This window comes from Pan paniscus, chromosome 1 (genome assembly GCF_029289425.2).
Source record: "Pan paniscus chromosome 1, NHGRI_mPanPan1-v2.0_pri, whole genome shotgun sequence".
NCBI classification, from domain to species: domain Eukaryota; kingdom Metazoa; phylum Chordata; class Mammalia; order Primates; family Hominidae; genus Pan; species Pan paniscus.
Window position 1 is genome coordinate 214518653 of NC_073249.2, and position 16380 is coordinate 214535032.

At 44.4% G+C, this 16380-nt stretch overlaps 2 protein-coding genes across 2 annotated transcripts; both read right to left on the minus strand.

Annotated features, from left to right (window-relative positions):
- Positions 1-3851: 3851 nt before the first annotated feature.
- On the minus strand, positions 3852-4748 carry LOC134728962 (heterogeneous nuclear ribonucleoprotein C-like 1). The gene has a single exon (XM_063596211.1). It carries the CDS (start codon positions 4731-4733, stop codon positions 3852-3854), a length of 882 nt encoding a protein of 293 aa, XP_063452281.1. The 5' UTR covers positions 4734-4748.
- Positions 4749-10054: 5306 nt separating this feature from the next.
- On the minus strand, positions 10055-16073 carry LOC134729814 (PRAME family member 10). Its single transcript, XM_063601852.1, has 3 exons — positions 15787-16073; positions 14812-15390; positions 10055-13700 (listed from the first exon to the last, which is right to left on the minus strand). The coding sequence occupies exons 1-3, from the start codon at positions 16071-16073 to the stop codon at positions 13142-13144; spliced, it is 1425 nt and encodes a 474-aa protein (XP_063457922.1). The 3' UTR covers positions 10055-13141.
- Positions 16074-16380: the final 307 nt, after the last annotated feature.

Sequence of the window (16380 nt, forward strand, 5' to 3'; positions counted from 1 at the left end):
GCCTGGTGTGGTGGCTCACGCCTATAATCCCAGCACTTTAGGAGGCCGAGGCAGGCAGATCCCGATGTCAGGGGTTCGAGACCAACCTGGCCAACATGGTGAAACCCCGCTTCTGCCAAAAATTCAAAAATTAGCTGGGTGTGGTGGTGTGTGCCTGTAATCCCAGCTACTTAGGTGACTGAGGCAGGAGAACCCCTTGAACCCGGGAGGCAGAGGTTGCAGTGAGCCAATGTAGCACCACTGTACTCCAGCCTGGGCAACAGAGACTCTGTCTCAAAAATAAATAATAATAATCCAGTTTTCTTTGTCAGTTTAGCTAATTTTCGTTTAAAGATACCATTTGTTCACTCAACCTTTATAGAATACCAAGGATAATGAAGTTAATGCTAGTGTCATTGGATCTGTAAAATTTTATCTGTGTGATAACCTGCCCAGTAAACTGAATTCTCATACCATTAGAGATTTCTCCAGAATTGTCCCAGAAAGGAAACACATTTTATAATCACTTATTTGCTATGACTGCATCATCAGCCTTTCTAAAAAGGTAAGCTACAACTCATCCTGAAAATGGAAACACAATCACAAGAATTTTAGCCTTTTTACACGGCTCACTGTCATCATTGGTCCATGACAACCCCCTTTCTTGCAGCTATATATGTGTATGTCTACTTATTCATATCTATATCTATATCTATCTGTTTCCTTTTATTACCATTATTCACTTCCACTCCCCTTTCCATATATAGCCACTCTACTCTTTGACCTAGCCTTGAATTTGCATGTGACCTTATATAATATAAGTATATGGAAAGTATATAGAATATATACTTGCATTTTTATGTGTATTTATTTTAATCCACATATATGGTATAGCGTAGGGTGCTAGAGAAGAGGGCCTCACAATTAATTGTCCAGTCCTGGACACTTTGGAGAGTGAATGGACATGCTGTTATAATTATTATTAGTAGTATTTTTTGGAGATGGAGTCTTGCTCTGTGGCCAGGCTGGAGTGCAAAGGTGCTATCTTGGCTCAATGCAACCTCCACCTCTCGGGTTCAACTGTTTCTCCTGCCTCAGCCTCCCAAGTACCTGAGATTACAGGTGCCTACCACCACGCCCTGCTATTTTTTGTAGTTTTAGTAGAAATGGAGTTTCTCCATGTTGGCCAGGCTGGTCTCGAACTCCTGATCTCAGGTGTTCCACCTGCCTCGGCTTCCCAAAGTGCTGGGATTACAGGTGTGAGCCACCGTGCCCGGCCTCTCACGTGCCTTTTTAAGTTGGTGGGAAAATGACACCCAGGTTAATTTATGGCCATTGTGGGAATTATTGGAAATCTTTAAGACTGTTTTTCTTACAAAACCACAATGGTAGGATTAAACAGTCTGAATGGGATGCTAGCATGTAGAGCCTTCTAAACTCTTTCTCTCCCTCTTTGAGGCATTTGGGATCAGCCTACTGATTACAATTAATTGGATTTTTTTTAACTGCTTGGTTAAGATTTTTCTTTTTTTCTTTTCTTTTTTTTTTTATTATACTTTAAGTTTTAGGGTACATGTGCACATTGTGCAGGTTAGTTACATATGTATACATGTGCCATGCTGGTGCGCTGCACCCACTAACTCGTCATCTAGCATTAGGTATATCTCCCAATACTATCCCTCCCCCCTCCCCCCTCCCCACCACAGTCCCCAGAGTATGATATTCCCCTTTTTTTTTTTTCGACAGAGTCTCACTCTGCTGCCCAGGCTGGAGTACAGCACTGGTGTGAGCATGGCTCACTGCAGCATCAATCTTCTGGGTTCAAGGGATCCTCCCACCTCAGCCACCCAAATTGCTGGGACTACAGATGCATGCCACCATGTGTAGGGAAAAGAAAGATAGATCAGACTGTTACTGTGTCTATGTAGAAAAGGAAGACATAAGTAACTCCATTTTGACCTGTACCCTGAAGAATTGCTTTGCCCTGAGATGCTGCTAATCTGTAACTTTGCCCCAACCTTGAGCTCAGAAAAACACGTGTTGTATGGAATCAAGGTATAAGGGATCTAGGGCAGCGCAGGATGTGCCTTGTTAACAATATGTTTACAGGCAATATGCTTGGTAAAATCGTTGCCATTCTCCATTCTCGATAAACCAGGGGCACAATGCACTGTGGAAAGCCACAGGGACTTCTGTCCTGGAAAGCCGGATATTGTGCAAGGTTTCTCCCCATGTGATAGCCTGAGATATGGCCTCTTGGGATGGAAAAGACCTGACCATCCCCCAGCCTGACACCCGTGAAGGGTCTGTGCTGAGGAGGATTAGTAAAAGAGTAAGGCCTCTTGCAGCTGAGATAAGAGGAAGGCCTCTGTCTCCTGCCTCCCCCTGGGAATGGAATGTCTCAGGATAAAACCCGATTGCAGATTTGTTCTATTCTGAGATAGGAGGAAAACTGCCCTGTGGTGTGGGGTGAGACATGTTGGCAGCAATGCTGCTCTGTTATTCTCTACTCCACTGAGATGCTTGGGTGGAGAGAAGCGTACATCTGGCCTACATGCACATCCAGGCAGAGTACCTTCCCTTGAACTTATTTGTGACACACATTCCTTTTCTCACATGTTTTATGCTGAGCACCAGTCCCCTGGGCCCACTGTTCTTTCTCCATACTTTGTGTCTTATTTCTTTTCTCAGTCTCTCGTCCCACCTGATGCGATATACCCACAGGTGTGGAGGGGCTGCTCCTCTTCAACCATGCCCATCTCATTTTTTAAAAAAGAGGCAGGGCATTGGTGGCTCACTGGTGTAATCCCAGCCCTTTGGGAGGCCAAGGCAGGTGGATCACTTGAGGTTAGGAGTTCGAGACCAGCCTGGCCAACATGGTGAACCGCCGTCTCTACCAAAAATATAAAAATGAGCTGTGCATGGTGGCGGGTGGCTATAATCCCAGCTACTCAGGAGGCTGAGGCATGAGAATTGCTTAAGCCTGGGAGGTGGATGTTGGAGTGAGCTGAGATTGTGCCACTCCATTCCAGCCTGGGTAACAGAGTGAAACTCCATCCCACCCCTCAAAACAAATGTTTTGTAAAGATAGGGTTTTGCCATGTTGCCCAGGTTGGTCTCGAACCCCTGGGCTCAAATGATCCTCCCGCCTTGGCCTCCCAAAGTGTCGTAGTTACAGGCATGAGTCACTGCTCCCACCAAGAATTTTTTTTCTTTAAATTGCTGGTTTAATAAGGACTTGTTTATTTTGAGGAAAAAGGTCCCAAACATGAAGCTGTTCACAAAAATAACCCACAGTATCAACTTTAGAAAACACGTTTTAAGACTATAACACCAATTATGTTTCTGAGGATGCATTTGACATGCCAACTCTCATTCACAAAAATACATTGTTAGATTTTTGTTGAACTGCCCCACACAGCACACTAATATGGGGTGTAACACACATACTTGTAACTCCAAGCTGCTTTCAGGAGCTACTCAACTCAATGAGATTGCCTTTGCAGTTAGGGAAGCAACTACTGAACTTATGTATGAAAGAAAAGAACTGTATTCCCTGCATAAAAATTATTTTGGAGACAGTTGATAAAAACCATACGTCCTTTTTACTGTTAAGTCATAAAGAGGTGTCAAAATTAAAAGCAAAAATTACAGGGTAAGACTTAGGAAAACTACTAGGGGTGTCAAGGGAAGTGAAAATGGGACTAGGCGCAGGGCAATATGAATTAATGAATGTGGGAAGGACAAGGATGGGGAGAACAGTAAGCATGTGCTGAAGATACTAAGGGAGAGGATCTGGTGAAAAATTTGATGTTAGACAAGCTCCTAGGTAAAGAAACAATGGCATAAGATTTCTCAACCCCACTATGTGCTTAAGAGTCATCCTGGCCATTGGTGCTGTCTCTGTTATCCTCTCCTTCCTCAGCCTCTTTTTCATCATCGTTGATCAACTCCAGCTGGTTGTCCCCCTGATCTTCATTATCATCATCATCCAGTGGGTCCCCCTCCACAGCAGAGTCTTCTGCACCCCTCTCAGACTCCATCTTCACATGAGTCTCATTGTTCTTCATGGAGCTACTGCTCTGCTCCTCTTCTGACTTAGCATTTTTCACCTCTACCTCTTGTTTGCTCTGTTCCTTTTCAATTTTTTCCAGGTTTTCCAGGAGAGAATCCACTTTCTGTTTTATCTGGGTCAACTCCTGCTTAATGGCCTGAAGGTCATCTCCTTTCAGCTTTCCAGACTTGGAAGATCCCCGCTTTCCACTCTTAGAATTGAAGCCACTTTTGCCCCTTCGTGAGGTGTTTCCTGATACGCGCTGACGTTTCGAGGGCACTACAGCCAGAGCAATGGGAGGAGGAGGAGGTACACGTGCTGGGAAACTGTACATCCCATCATAATAATGCCGTTGAAAGCCATAGTCCAAGTCAAAAGAGGAGCCGTACATCTCTGCTGCTGATCGTTTCACACCTGCGTTTCCTCGGTTCACTTTTGGCTCTGCAGCCAGGTTAATATCTACAACCTGGTCAGCAATCATTCTGCCATCCTCTCCTGCTACAGCAGCCCGGGCATTTTTCTCCTTATCATATTGAACGAAGGCAAAGCCCTTATGAACAGAGCAGCCCGCAATTTTGCCATACTTGGAAAAGATCGCCTCCACATCCGATTTCTTGACAACAAGAGTGTTGAGATTCCCAGTGAACACACGGGAGTTCATGGAGTGAGGATCCATCTTGTTGGTAACGTTGCTGGCCATTGTGTTGGATGATAAGGTTTCTCCAAAAGCCAAAAACAGGAGGCGGGAGGGAGAAGAGATTCGATTCTAAGTCTCCTACTGCCGGGTTCTACGTGGAGAAGTTGACTGCAGCTCGAGGCCAGAAATGCAGCCAAAACAGCTCAGTCTTCCTCTCTTCACAAAATGGCTCCCAACAAGAATTCTGAAATGACGTAAAGAAAAGCACAATCAACATTTTTGAAATAAAGACAAAACTGCATTTAGAAAAAAAAAGATCAAAGCTTGAAACCGTTCTTATGAAAAAAAGAAAAAAAGACAGGATATAGTTCTGTGCCGTCGTAGGCTGCACTGTCACCATTCTACATCGGCTAACTGTAGGTCAGATGGGAGTGTCCTTACAGAAATTAGTGACTTACCAGATCTGGACTCAGTTTGCAGGGTGTTCAGACCTCAGGAAGAACCAAGCAGGAACTCCAGGCTTGAAGACTTTGGGTCTCTCCAGTGGGTCTTTAGAAGCTTTTATTGACCTTTCTAATCACAACTCCCACCCACGCCCTTCCACGTATGCACTGCTAGCTTCCAATCAAAAAGCAATATCTGATTGCAATTCTGAAGTTCCACCCAGCTAATCCTGATTGGGTTTTTGGCTTTCCGCAGATTAATGGATTGAACCAAATATCCATTCATATCACATATCCATATTCATTTCATGAATCAAGAAATTGACAGCATTAGGGATAGAGTGGAAGTCAAGAATTCATTCATTTAAGGCCAGCTGAGTTGGCTCATGCCTGTAATCCCAGCACTTTGGGAGGCCAAGACAGGCGGATCACCTGAGGTCAGGAGTTCAAGACCAGCTTGGCCAATATGGTGAAACCCTGTCTCTACAAAAATACAAAATTAGCCGGGCATGATGGCGGCTGCCTGTAATCCAGATACTTGGGAGGCTGAGGTGGGAGAATTGCTTGAACCCAGGAGGCTGAGGTTGCAGTGAGCCGAGATTGCACACAGCCCTCCAGACTGGGTGACAGAGGGAGACTCTGTCAACAACAACAACAACAACAGCAACAACAAAAAAGAATGCCTTCATTCACGAACTCCACAAGAACTGATGGAATTTTACTGATATGTCACCTTCATAGCCCTGAGTGTGAGGCAGGGAAGGGGTTGATCTGTTCCGGACATTAGACAGAAAAATAAAACCTGAGAGTAGTGTTGTTGGGAGATCTTTGGCCACATCAATATTTTAAAAATGCTTTATAGTTAAAATAGCTTTATAAAAACAGAGAAGTCATCCCTACAAAATAAGAATAAAAAGCTCCATGTATGGAATGGTCTTGTGGGTTTTATATCACCTAAGGTAGCAGGTTATATGCTCATTCTGGTGGAAGAGAGGTGCTACTGAGGGTGTCAGTGGTCTCAGGGCTTAGGTTAAGGCTTCTCTGAAAGAAATTGAAACCATACATATAAACTTTATGAATTTAATCAGTGAAGAAGGGAGGGGGAGAAACAAAAATAAAGCAAGCTTGCAGCTCATTCAGCATTCATCATGAGGTCAGCTTGAACTGCTTCCTCATGGTTGCTGGCAGCCTACTGTCTGAAAATCATGTAGATCTTAAATTACAGTTCCCCTTAACTGCCCTGCAGACAACAATTTAAGCATTGTGAAGCATTAACTTTTTCATTTGACATATTCTTTCAGGTTCTGCATGTCAGTGAAACTACTGATGCCAGGTGATCTGAAGGGCCCTGCAAGGCACCAACTCACCAAAGAATGCAGTTTCAACATCCTGATGACTTCATACCTCTTACTGCTACACCAACTTTCCAGCCGCTTGCTATCTGGGATCCACTGGAAACCCTCAGTACTCCTTGGGGAGATGAATTTGAGGATCTCCTCCCAGCTTATCATTCAGCCACCCTGTGATCATTAAACTCTGCTGCAAAGCCTGCTGTCTCAGAATATTGGTCAGCTACTGTGCAGCAGGCATAGGAACCTGATGGTCCTGTAATAAAATCATGCCAAAATTACAAATCTTATCATGAATGTAGCATCCTCAATTGCTACCCAACTGTGATGAAAGCAGGTTGTAGGATTAGCTATGATCCTTCCCTTTCATCTAAATGACTCCATAGCCAGCAATTGCTTTGGTTAGTGCGAGTGGCTACATTTTGAACAGAAGATCTTAGAAAGTGTTTGGTTTGAGTGGTGGAACTACCTAGCAACATAGAATATAGGTTTGATAATTTTGTGTTAATACAAAACCAAGTCTCAGTCAATGGAAGAAGATCAAATGGAGTCTTGTTCCATTGTCTTGGAAAAGCTGTCTACCAGGTGATGATGTCTGCTTCTAGGGAAGGCTTTTCCTCGGATATCTTTAAGTTTAAGTCATCTGGTACGGTCCCATCCATTGCCGCTCATGCGCAGATTTCCCTTGGCGTCATTTCTAAAGGATGCAATCTCCAAACGCTAGGGCATCAAGGTCTAAGCATCACTGAAAGCCTCCTTCACCTACTGGAAATAGTCTTTCAAATACTGCATCAAGGTCTTGCAGTATTGAGTCACATTGGTACTGAATGATGGGCTCACTGTCCTAAGTGCATAGAAGCCAATACTATGACACTATCTTTTGAGAAAAGAAAAAAGATTCAGCTGGATGTGGTGGCTCACATCTATAATCCCAGCCCTTTAGGAGGCTGAGGCAGGCAGATCACGAGGTCAGGGGTTCGAGACCAACCTGGCCAACATGGTGAATTCCTGTTTCTGCTAAAAATACAAAAATTAGCTGGGTGTGATGGGGTGCGCCCATAATTCCAGCTACTCAGGGGGCTGAGGCAGGAGGATCTCTTGAACCTGGGAGGTGGATTTTGCAGTGAGCTGACATAGCACCACTGTACTCCAGCCTGAGCAACAGAGGCTCAGTCTCAAAAGAATATTAATAATAATAATCCAGTTTTCTTTGTTAGTTTAGCTAATTTTAGTTTCAAGATACCATTTGTTCTTGAATACCTTTGCAGAATACCAAGGATACTGAAATTAATGGTAGTGCCATTGAATCTGTAAAATTTTACCTGTGTGATCACCTGCCTAGTAAACTGAGGTTTCCTACCATTGGAGATTTCTCCAGGGATGCCCCAGAAAGGAAACACATTTTATAATCATTTATTTGCTATGACTGTGGCATCAGCCTTTCTAAGCTACAACGCATCCTGAAGACAGACAGACAATCACAAGAATTGTAGCCTTTTTACCTGGCTCACTGTTATGATTGGTCCATGACATTCCTCTTTCTTACAGCTAGATGTGTGTATGTCCATCTATTCATATCGATATCTATATCTATTTCCTTTTATTACCATGATTCATTTCCACTCCCCTTTCCATAGATAGCCACTCTACTCTTTGACCAACCTTGAATTTGGATGTGATCTTATAGGATATAAGTATATGGAAAGTATATAGAATATATACTGGCATTTCATATGTGTATTTATTTTAATCCACATGTATGCTATAGTGTATGGTGCTACAGAAGACGGCCTGACAATTGTCCAGTCCTGGACACTGGAGAGTGAATGAGCATGCTGCTATAGTTAATTTTCTTTCTTTTCTTTTTTTTTTCGGAGATGCAGCCTCACTCTGTTGCCAGGCTGCTGGAATGGAATGACATGATCTCGATTCACTGCAACCTCCACCTCCTGGGTTTGAGTGATTCTCTTGCCTCAGCCTCCACTCTACCTGGGATTACAGGCGCCCGCCACCATGCCTGGCTATTTTTTGTATTTTTATTACGATGGGGTTTCACCATATTGGCCAGGCTGGTCTCGAACTCTTGACCTCAGGTGATCCACCCACCTCAGCCTCCCAAAGTGCTGGTACTACGGGCATGAGCCATCTTGTCCGTCCTTGTTGTAATTAAGATTTTCAGAACAACAGGGTGAATGAAGGCTTATAATCAACTTAACTATAGACCTTGGTCTCTTACCAAATTTTTAACTAATATATCTTTCAAATATAATAAGAATAAAAGTATTGCTTGCCCTATGTCAAATCCAGCTTGAAGTACTTAAATAGATTAACTCATAGCACTCTGTGAAGTCAATCTTGTGATTATTCCTTTTTATGGGTGAGTTAGCTGGGGCACAGAGGTTAAGTAAGTTGGATAAGATCATACAGCCATTGGCCACCGAGCCAGATTTGAACCTAAATTAATCAATCTGGATCTGGAATCTTTCCTACTAACCAAAATACCTATGTGCCTCTAAATCCTAAGCTGCTGAGGGTCTTACCTTGTTTCATATCTCAGTAGGAAGGGAGCTAATGTTTATCCATTACATCTTATGTTTAATGCAAATTTTTAATATATAACATTTCATTTTCCAAAATATGTTATTATACATTTACTTTGATTTTTCTGCATTTTTTAGGAACCTTGCTTTTCCTCCTTTAATTTGTTAGTGTGGTGAATTATGCACAGATTTTTCTGAGATTGTCTGGCATTCCTGGAATGGCCATTATATATTACTTTCTTTTCCTTTTTTTTTTTTTAAGACGCAGTTTCACTCTTGCTGCCCAGGCTGGAGTGCAATGGCGTGATCTCGGCTGACTGCAACATCTGTCTCCTGGGTTCAAGGGATTCTCCTGCCTCAGCCTCCTGAGTAGCTTGGATTACAGGCACCCACCACCACACCTGGCTAATTTTGTATTTTTAGTAGAGATGGGTTTTCTCCATTTTGGTCAGGCTGGTCTCAAACTCCCGACTTCAGGTGATCCACCCACCTTGGCCTCCCAAAGTGCTGGGATTACAGGCGAGATTCAGAATGCCTGGCCTATATAATACTTTTTAATGCACTGTTGCATTTATTAGCTGACATTTTATTAAGAACTTTTGCTGTCTTGCTCCAGATCATAGAAAAAAAGGCTTTCAATTTCTCCATTCAGTATGATGTTGGCTGTGGGTGTGTGAAAAATACTCTTTATTATTCTGAGGTTTTTGTAGAGAGTTTTATCATAAAGAGATGTTGGCCAGTTGCAGTGGCTCACTGGTGAAACAGTGAAACGCCTTCTCTACAAAACATACAAAAAGAAAATTAGCTAGGCATGGTGGTGTGTGCCTCTAGTCCCAGCTACTCAGGAGGCTGAGGCAGGAGAATCACTTGGACCTGGGAGGTGGAGGTTGCAGTGAGCTGAGATTGCACCACTGCACTCCAGCCTAGGTGAATGAGTGAGGCTCTCTCTCTCTCTCTCTCTCACACACACACACACACACACACACACACACGTCCTTTCAGGACAAAATCTTGTTCACTCGTGGTGTATATTTAATGTGCTTCCACTAGAAGTGAGAAATTCTCATAGTTTACATAACATTTTAAAATTATGAATCACTCCAAAGGCATATCTACTATTTGTAAAAGTACTAACTACTTTGTCTTTGACTGTATGACAAGCTCTAGTAGGGGTGTATCTTACTGTAAATTGTTCTGATATAAACTCTAAAATAAACGCAACAGAATTAACCAACTTTTAAAACAGGAAAAATAGGCTGGGAGCGGTGGCTCATGTCTGTAATCCAGCACTCTGGGAGGCCAAGTCAGGCAGATCACAAAGTCAGAAGATGGAGACCATCTTGGCCAACATAGTGAAACCCCATCTCTACTAAAAAATATAAAAATTAGCCAGGCATGGTGGCACAGGCCTGTAATCCCAGCTACTTAGGAGGCTGAGACAGGAGAATCATTTCAACTACGGAGTCGGAGTTTAGAGTGAGCTGAGATCTCGCCACTGCACTCCAACCGGGGCAGCAGAGTGAGACTCCGTCTCAAAAAAAAAAAGAAGGCCGGTCGCGGTTGTGGCTCACGCCTGTAATCCCAGCACTTTCTGAGGCCAAGGCAGGCAGATCACGAGGTCAAAAGATTGAGACCATCCTAGCCAACATGGTGAAACCCCATCACTACTAAAAAATACAAAAATTAGCTGGGCATGGTGGTGTCCGCCCGTAGTCCTAGCTACTCAAGAGGCTGAGACAGCAGAATCGCTTGAACCCAGGAGGAGGAGGTTGCAGTGAGCCAAGATCGCGCCACTGCACTCCAAGCTGGTGACAGAGAGAGGCTCCATCTCAAAACAAACAAACAAAAACAAAACAACAACAAAAAACCCCAAAAAAGCTGGAAAAATAAATTCTGAAAGAATTTCCATCTCTATGAGTTCATCTTCAGAAGTGATAGCATTTCCTGCTTGGCATTTTTCTCCTACATTTTTGGCATAAAATCTATCAACAAAAAGTATAAACCCAGGTTTGTGTAATAGAATGTTACACAATATTCATACTTTCCTCAGGCTTTTTCCACCCTGCTGTAGTCATTCACTTTTAGGCTTTCCCAGGTCCTAATACATTTGTGTCAACTGATATAAACCAGGTAACCCACAGTCACAGCCTCCTGCGAGGATTCTAATTTACTCAGTAGATCGGTGCAGTGACTCACATCTGTAATCCCAGCACTTTGAGAGGCTGAGGTGGGAGGATCACTTGAGGCCAGAAGTTCAAAACCCACCTGGGGAACATTGCAAAACTCTGTCTCTGAACAAATAAAAATAAAAATCCAACAGAAAATAATGAATACTACAGAGAATATGGAGCAATGAGAACCCTGGTACAACATTGGTAGTTATGTAAATTAGTACAGCTACTATGGAAAACAGTATGGCGTTTCCTCCAAAAAATAAGAATAGGATTAGCATATGAACCATAAATCCCACTGCTGGATATATATCCAAAATTAAATAAATACATCCAGGAGATATCTACACTACCATGTTGGTCAGGCTGGTCTCGAACTCGTGACCTCAAGTAATCCACCTGCCTCAGACGCCCAAAATTCTGGGATTACAGGCATACACCACTGCACCCAGCCTGCACTCCCCTATTTATTGCAGCACTATCCACAATAGCCAAAATGTGGAATCAAACAAAGTGTCCATCAACAGATGAATGGATCAAGAAAATGTGGTAAATACACACAATAGAATATCATTCAGCCATAAACATGAATGAAATCCTGTCATCTGCAACAACATGGATGGAACTGGAGGGCATTATGTTAAGTGAAGTAAGCCAGCTATAGAAGACAAACATGGCATCTTCTCACTCATAATTGGGAATTAAAAACACGAAACTTAAAAATAGTAAAATGACTGTTATCAGAAGCTAGGAAGGGTACTGGGAAACAGATAATAAGAAGGGGATGGTTAATGGGAATAAAAACACAGATAGGAATAAGATCCAGGGTTCAGTAGCACAATAGGGCAAATCATGTTGACAATAGTTCATAGTAAATTTCTACATAATTAAAACAATGGAATTGGAATGTTGCTAACACAAAGAAATGATAAATTCTTGAGATGGTGGCTATCCCTGTTACCATGATTTGAACATTACACATCTTATGCTTATATCAGAATTTCAGGCCAGGTGCAGTGGCTCATGTCTACAATCTGAGCACTTTGGGAGGCTGAGGCAGATGGTTTGCCTGAAGTCAGGAGTTCAAGACCAGCCTGGTCAACATGGTGAAACCCCCCTTTCTATAAAAAATACAAAAATTAGCCAGGCATGGTGGCGGGTCCCTGTAGTTCCAGCTACTCAGGAGGCTGAGGCAGGAGAATTGCTTGAACCCAGGAGGCAGATTTCTAGAGACTTCTGATGTATAAATGTCTAAAACAGGTTGATCAATCATGGAAGACACCAGAAAGTTTCCATTCAGGTTCCATTTATTTTTGACATTTTTAAATAACCATCCTTGTGGTGGTAACTCCTGCATCACTCTAGAACTTCAGGTTCTATTTCTAAGTCTAGGACACAGGTCCCTGAAGGCCTCATTGATGCCAAGTCAGCATTTTTACCCAGTCCTGCCCCTGGCTGAGTCACCTTTGTTTTTCCACTCACAGTGAGCACGTGCCTCAAATACGCGGCTGTGTGCTTCCTTGAAGAAGCGGCTGACCGGGCCCTGCTGCTCACACCTGTAAACCTGGCACTGTGGAAGGCCAAGGTGGTCAGATCACTTGAGGTCAGGAGTTTGAGGTCAGCCTTCGCCAACATCGTGAAGCCCTGTCTCTACTAAAAATACAAAAATTAGCCGGGCGTGGGGACATACACCCACAACACCAGCTACTTGGGAGGCTGAGGCAGGAGAATCACTTGAACCCAGGAGGTGGTGCTTGCAGTGAGCTGAGATTGTGCCACTGCACTTCATCCTGAGGGACACAGTGAGACTCTGTCCCAAAAAATAAAATAAAATAAAAATAAAATAAAACAAAATAAAATAAAAAATATAAAAAATAAAATAAAAATTTAAAAAATGCACCCATGTACAATATTTTAGTTCCCAAGTGTCCAGAAGAAAGCTTATCCATCCCACGAACCAGGCCTTCCCTAGGAGCAAAGATGGAAGTCTACTTTCTCAGATGGCCATGAGCCACACGTAGGGCAAGGGACGGGACCAAAGAAGATCCTCTTGGGCTGCCTGAATTCCCTGAGTGTACGCATCAGCTCAGCCCGAATTGGGGTGAGGATCTCCCAATTGACATGACCCTTGTAGTCAAGACTCTCCAGAGGGGCAGGATACAACTCCAGGCCTAACTTGCTCAGCCCACCTGTGTGACGCAGCAGGTCTTTCAGAGCATTCATGGAGGTCTCATTTCCATGAAAGTTGAAGGTGGTGAGCTGGGAACAGTGGCTCAGGGCAGGCAGGAGGACCCTGAGTTGGGGGTCCTGGATCCGACAGTCCTTTAAGACGAGGGTCTTGAGAGTAACAGCAACTTTCTCCAGCAGAACGCCAAGGGGCTCAAGATTGGTGGTCCACATTAGGATATGAATCAGACGCAGCTCCTTTAGCTGACTGAGGCTTGGGTACTGAGACAGACACTCCATGTCCCGATCAGTTAGGTAAGCATCACTGAATATAAAGGCCCCCAAGGGGTTCTTGAGGTACCTGGGGAGAGCAAGAAGTTAGTTATGGGCAATGGTGCCAGTTAGAGGAGGGGGGTGGGAAATCATCTCAACGGTAAACTTGAAGTGGGCATTGATTAATTCTGCACCTTACTACCACACAGGTGTTATAGTAACTGCAATGTGGAAGCCTGTTTCACCCAAACACAAGTTTGTTCCCATCATCAGATGATGGTCTGCGTGCAAGGTGCTGCCTGATGAAGACCCAGATCATTCAGGGGCCACTCCATTTTAGGCTCAGTCCTTTCACCCTTGCCTGTGTGATTGGTACCACTCTCACACCTACTCCCTCACCCTCCATCCCAGAAGCATGCACTTCTGATATCAATTATCTTTCCTGGAGTTCAAAACAACATTTTACAGACAGGGAATTAGAGCAGTTTGCTAAGCTGCTGAAGACAGAGCTGCTACTGTGAAATGCACAGGTTTGATGTACTTTCTTTTTTTTTTTTTTTGAGACAGTCTCACATTGTAACCTAGGCTGGAGTGTAGTGGCACCAACCCAGCTTACTGCAGCCTCCACTTCCCTTGCCTCAGTCTCCCAAGCAGCTGGGATTACAGATGCCTGTCTGCATGCCCGGTGACATTTTTTTTTGTATTTTTAGTAGAGACGGGGATTCACTGTGTTGGCCAGACTGGTCTCAAATTCCTGACCTCATGATCTCCCTGCCTTGGCCTCCCGAAGTGCTGGGATTACAGGCATGAGACACCACAACCGGCCACACCTTCCCTTCTTTCATACCATCCTCTGTATGAAGAATGTGTTTTCATCATATTAACTTTATACACTGTTCCTCACAAGGAGTTCACAAATGCACCCTCACTAGATCTGAACCCTCAACTAACCAGCTCCCTACACACCTCTCTCTGTGGCATCTACCCCAGGCCATCCCTCTGCCCTTATTTGACTGGTCTTGTGATACCCACTTCAGGATATAGAGCACTGAAGAGCATAATGAGTTGACATTCTAGCGTCCCATTCCCTGTGACATCACCGGTGGCTGGCACACAGTAGATGCCCATTAACATTTACTGTGAAAAAGAACATAAGTCTGTGGTATAGTCTGCAGAGAAAGCTCACCATCATTTCTTACCTGAGCAGGTGCTCCAGGTGCTCTTTGATATTACTGATCTTTTTTATATAAAGCATCTGGGGGTAGTACAGGCAGAGGAATGGAGAGTCCAAGTCAGGAATGCACGGCCACTGGATGCTCACGTATAACTCACGCTCATAACCGAAGGCTAAAAAGAGTTCACGAAGATTGCTCATCTGGCTCAGGTAAGGGGCAAACTTTCCTGTTTTATTCAGAGAGGACTCTTTCCAGACTTCCAACTCCTGGATACTGTCTGGGTATATCCTTTCCAATAAATTGCAGAAACTTGAAGTGGACATTGAGTAATTCTGCACCTTATTACAGCACAGGTGCACTAGGCCTCTTCTGTAGTGGATCCACCCACAAAGGTAGCTCAGGCATTCATCCAGTGTACTTTCCTTTAGGCAGAGGTCTATGAACACCTTCAAGGGCTGGCGCTCTCCCATCCTTGGACAGTCCTCCACTGTCTGCCTCTTACTCATGGCCTCTGGGGAGCAGGAGAGGACCCTGGCTCCAGACCATATGGTCCAGAAATTCTCATCAACATCCCGCAAATCCAGCACTTGAAGTTTCCACCTCCTGTGAGTAACATAGGGGAAAAGCTCAGAATGTAGGCAAGGACCCACCCCTGACCTGAGCTTTCACTCCACATCCAGGACATCAGTCAGCTGCTCCTGTCCTCAGTGCTCCTCCTTCTGTCTCTTCTCCATCCTGTTCCCCCTTGGATTCTGCCTTGTACCCACTTCTAATACCTTTACTTTCTGCTGGGAGGAAGCAGGCTCCTGTTTCCTCAGTGGACCCTGTATGGTGAGCAGACCTTTCCCAGAGGATCTGGGCAAAGGCCAAGGCCTCTCATGGGCACTGTCAGAAGGCTCTGAGCCACCCTAGCTCCCCAACCCCACCACTCCTCCTGAGCCAGCTGTCCCTTCCCTGGATGCCTGGACCCTTCCCCGCAAGCCACCTGAGTCACCTCACCTGGGGCGAACCTTCTGGGCCACCAGTGTATCAAGTCCCCTCAGGACAGCTTGCAAGGTCTCCAGATGAGGTGTCTTCATCAGGGATCCCAGAGGGAGGCAGAGGAAGGGCCAGGCCTGCACCATCAGCTTCAGGGCCTCAAAACGTCTCATGCTGAAGGCCTCCATGAACATCAGAGGGAAGACCTCCCTGGGCAGCTCATCCAGGGTGAAGATGGTCAAGAACTGGTTCCTCAGCAGGCTCTGCCCTGCCAGCTCCAGCAGTCTGGATGGGGACTGGAGGCTCATTCTGACAAATCTCCGAGGAAAAACTCTAGAGGACAATCAAGTGAAAAGGCAAGTTTCTCGGGCCAATCCCCTGCAATCCCCGCTTCTCCTAGGGCCAAAGTCATTTCTCTAGCATGTGTGAAAGAGCCCTCAGTTTACTCCAATTCCATTCTGCAATAAGTGGCCACAGAGGCATAGTTCTGCCCTTCTGGTACCAAGAAGAGTGTGTCCCAACCTCTAAAGAGCAGGCAAGATCCCTCCTAGTCCATGAATTATTAGCCACTGTTGCAATAAACTCATAGCACTGGCAAATGTTACCGAGGATCTC

What these genes read in the sequence shown, in the direction of transcription:
- LOC134729814 (XM_063601852.1), bottom strand. Translation starts at nt 16,073, where the DNA reads ATGAGCCTCCAGTCCCCATCCAGACTGCTGGAGCTGGCAGGGCAGAGC. An exon ending in GCCCAGAAGGTTCGCCCCAG is followed by an intron (nt 15,391 to 15,786) that starts GTGAGGTGACTC and finishes TGTTACTCACAG; the next exon opens with GAGGTGGAAACTTCAAGTGC. An exon ending in CACCTGGAGCACCTGCTCAG is followed by an intron (nt 13,701 to 14,811) that starts GTAAGAAATGAT and finishes TGCTCTCCCCAG; the next exon opens with GTACCTCAAGAACCCCTTGG.
- LOC134728962 (XM_063596211.1), bottom strand. Translation starts at nt 4,733, where the DNA reads ATGGCCAGCAACGTTACCAACAAGATGGATCCTCACTCCATGAACTCC.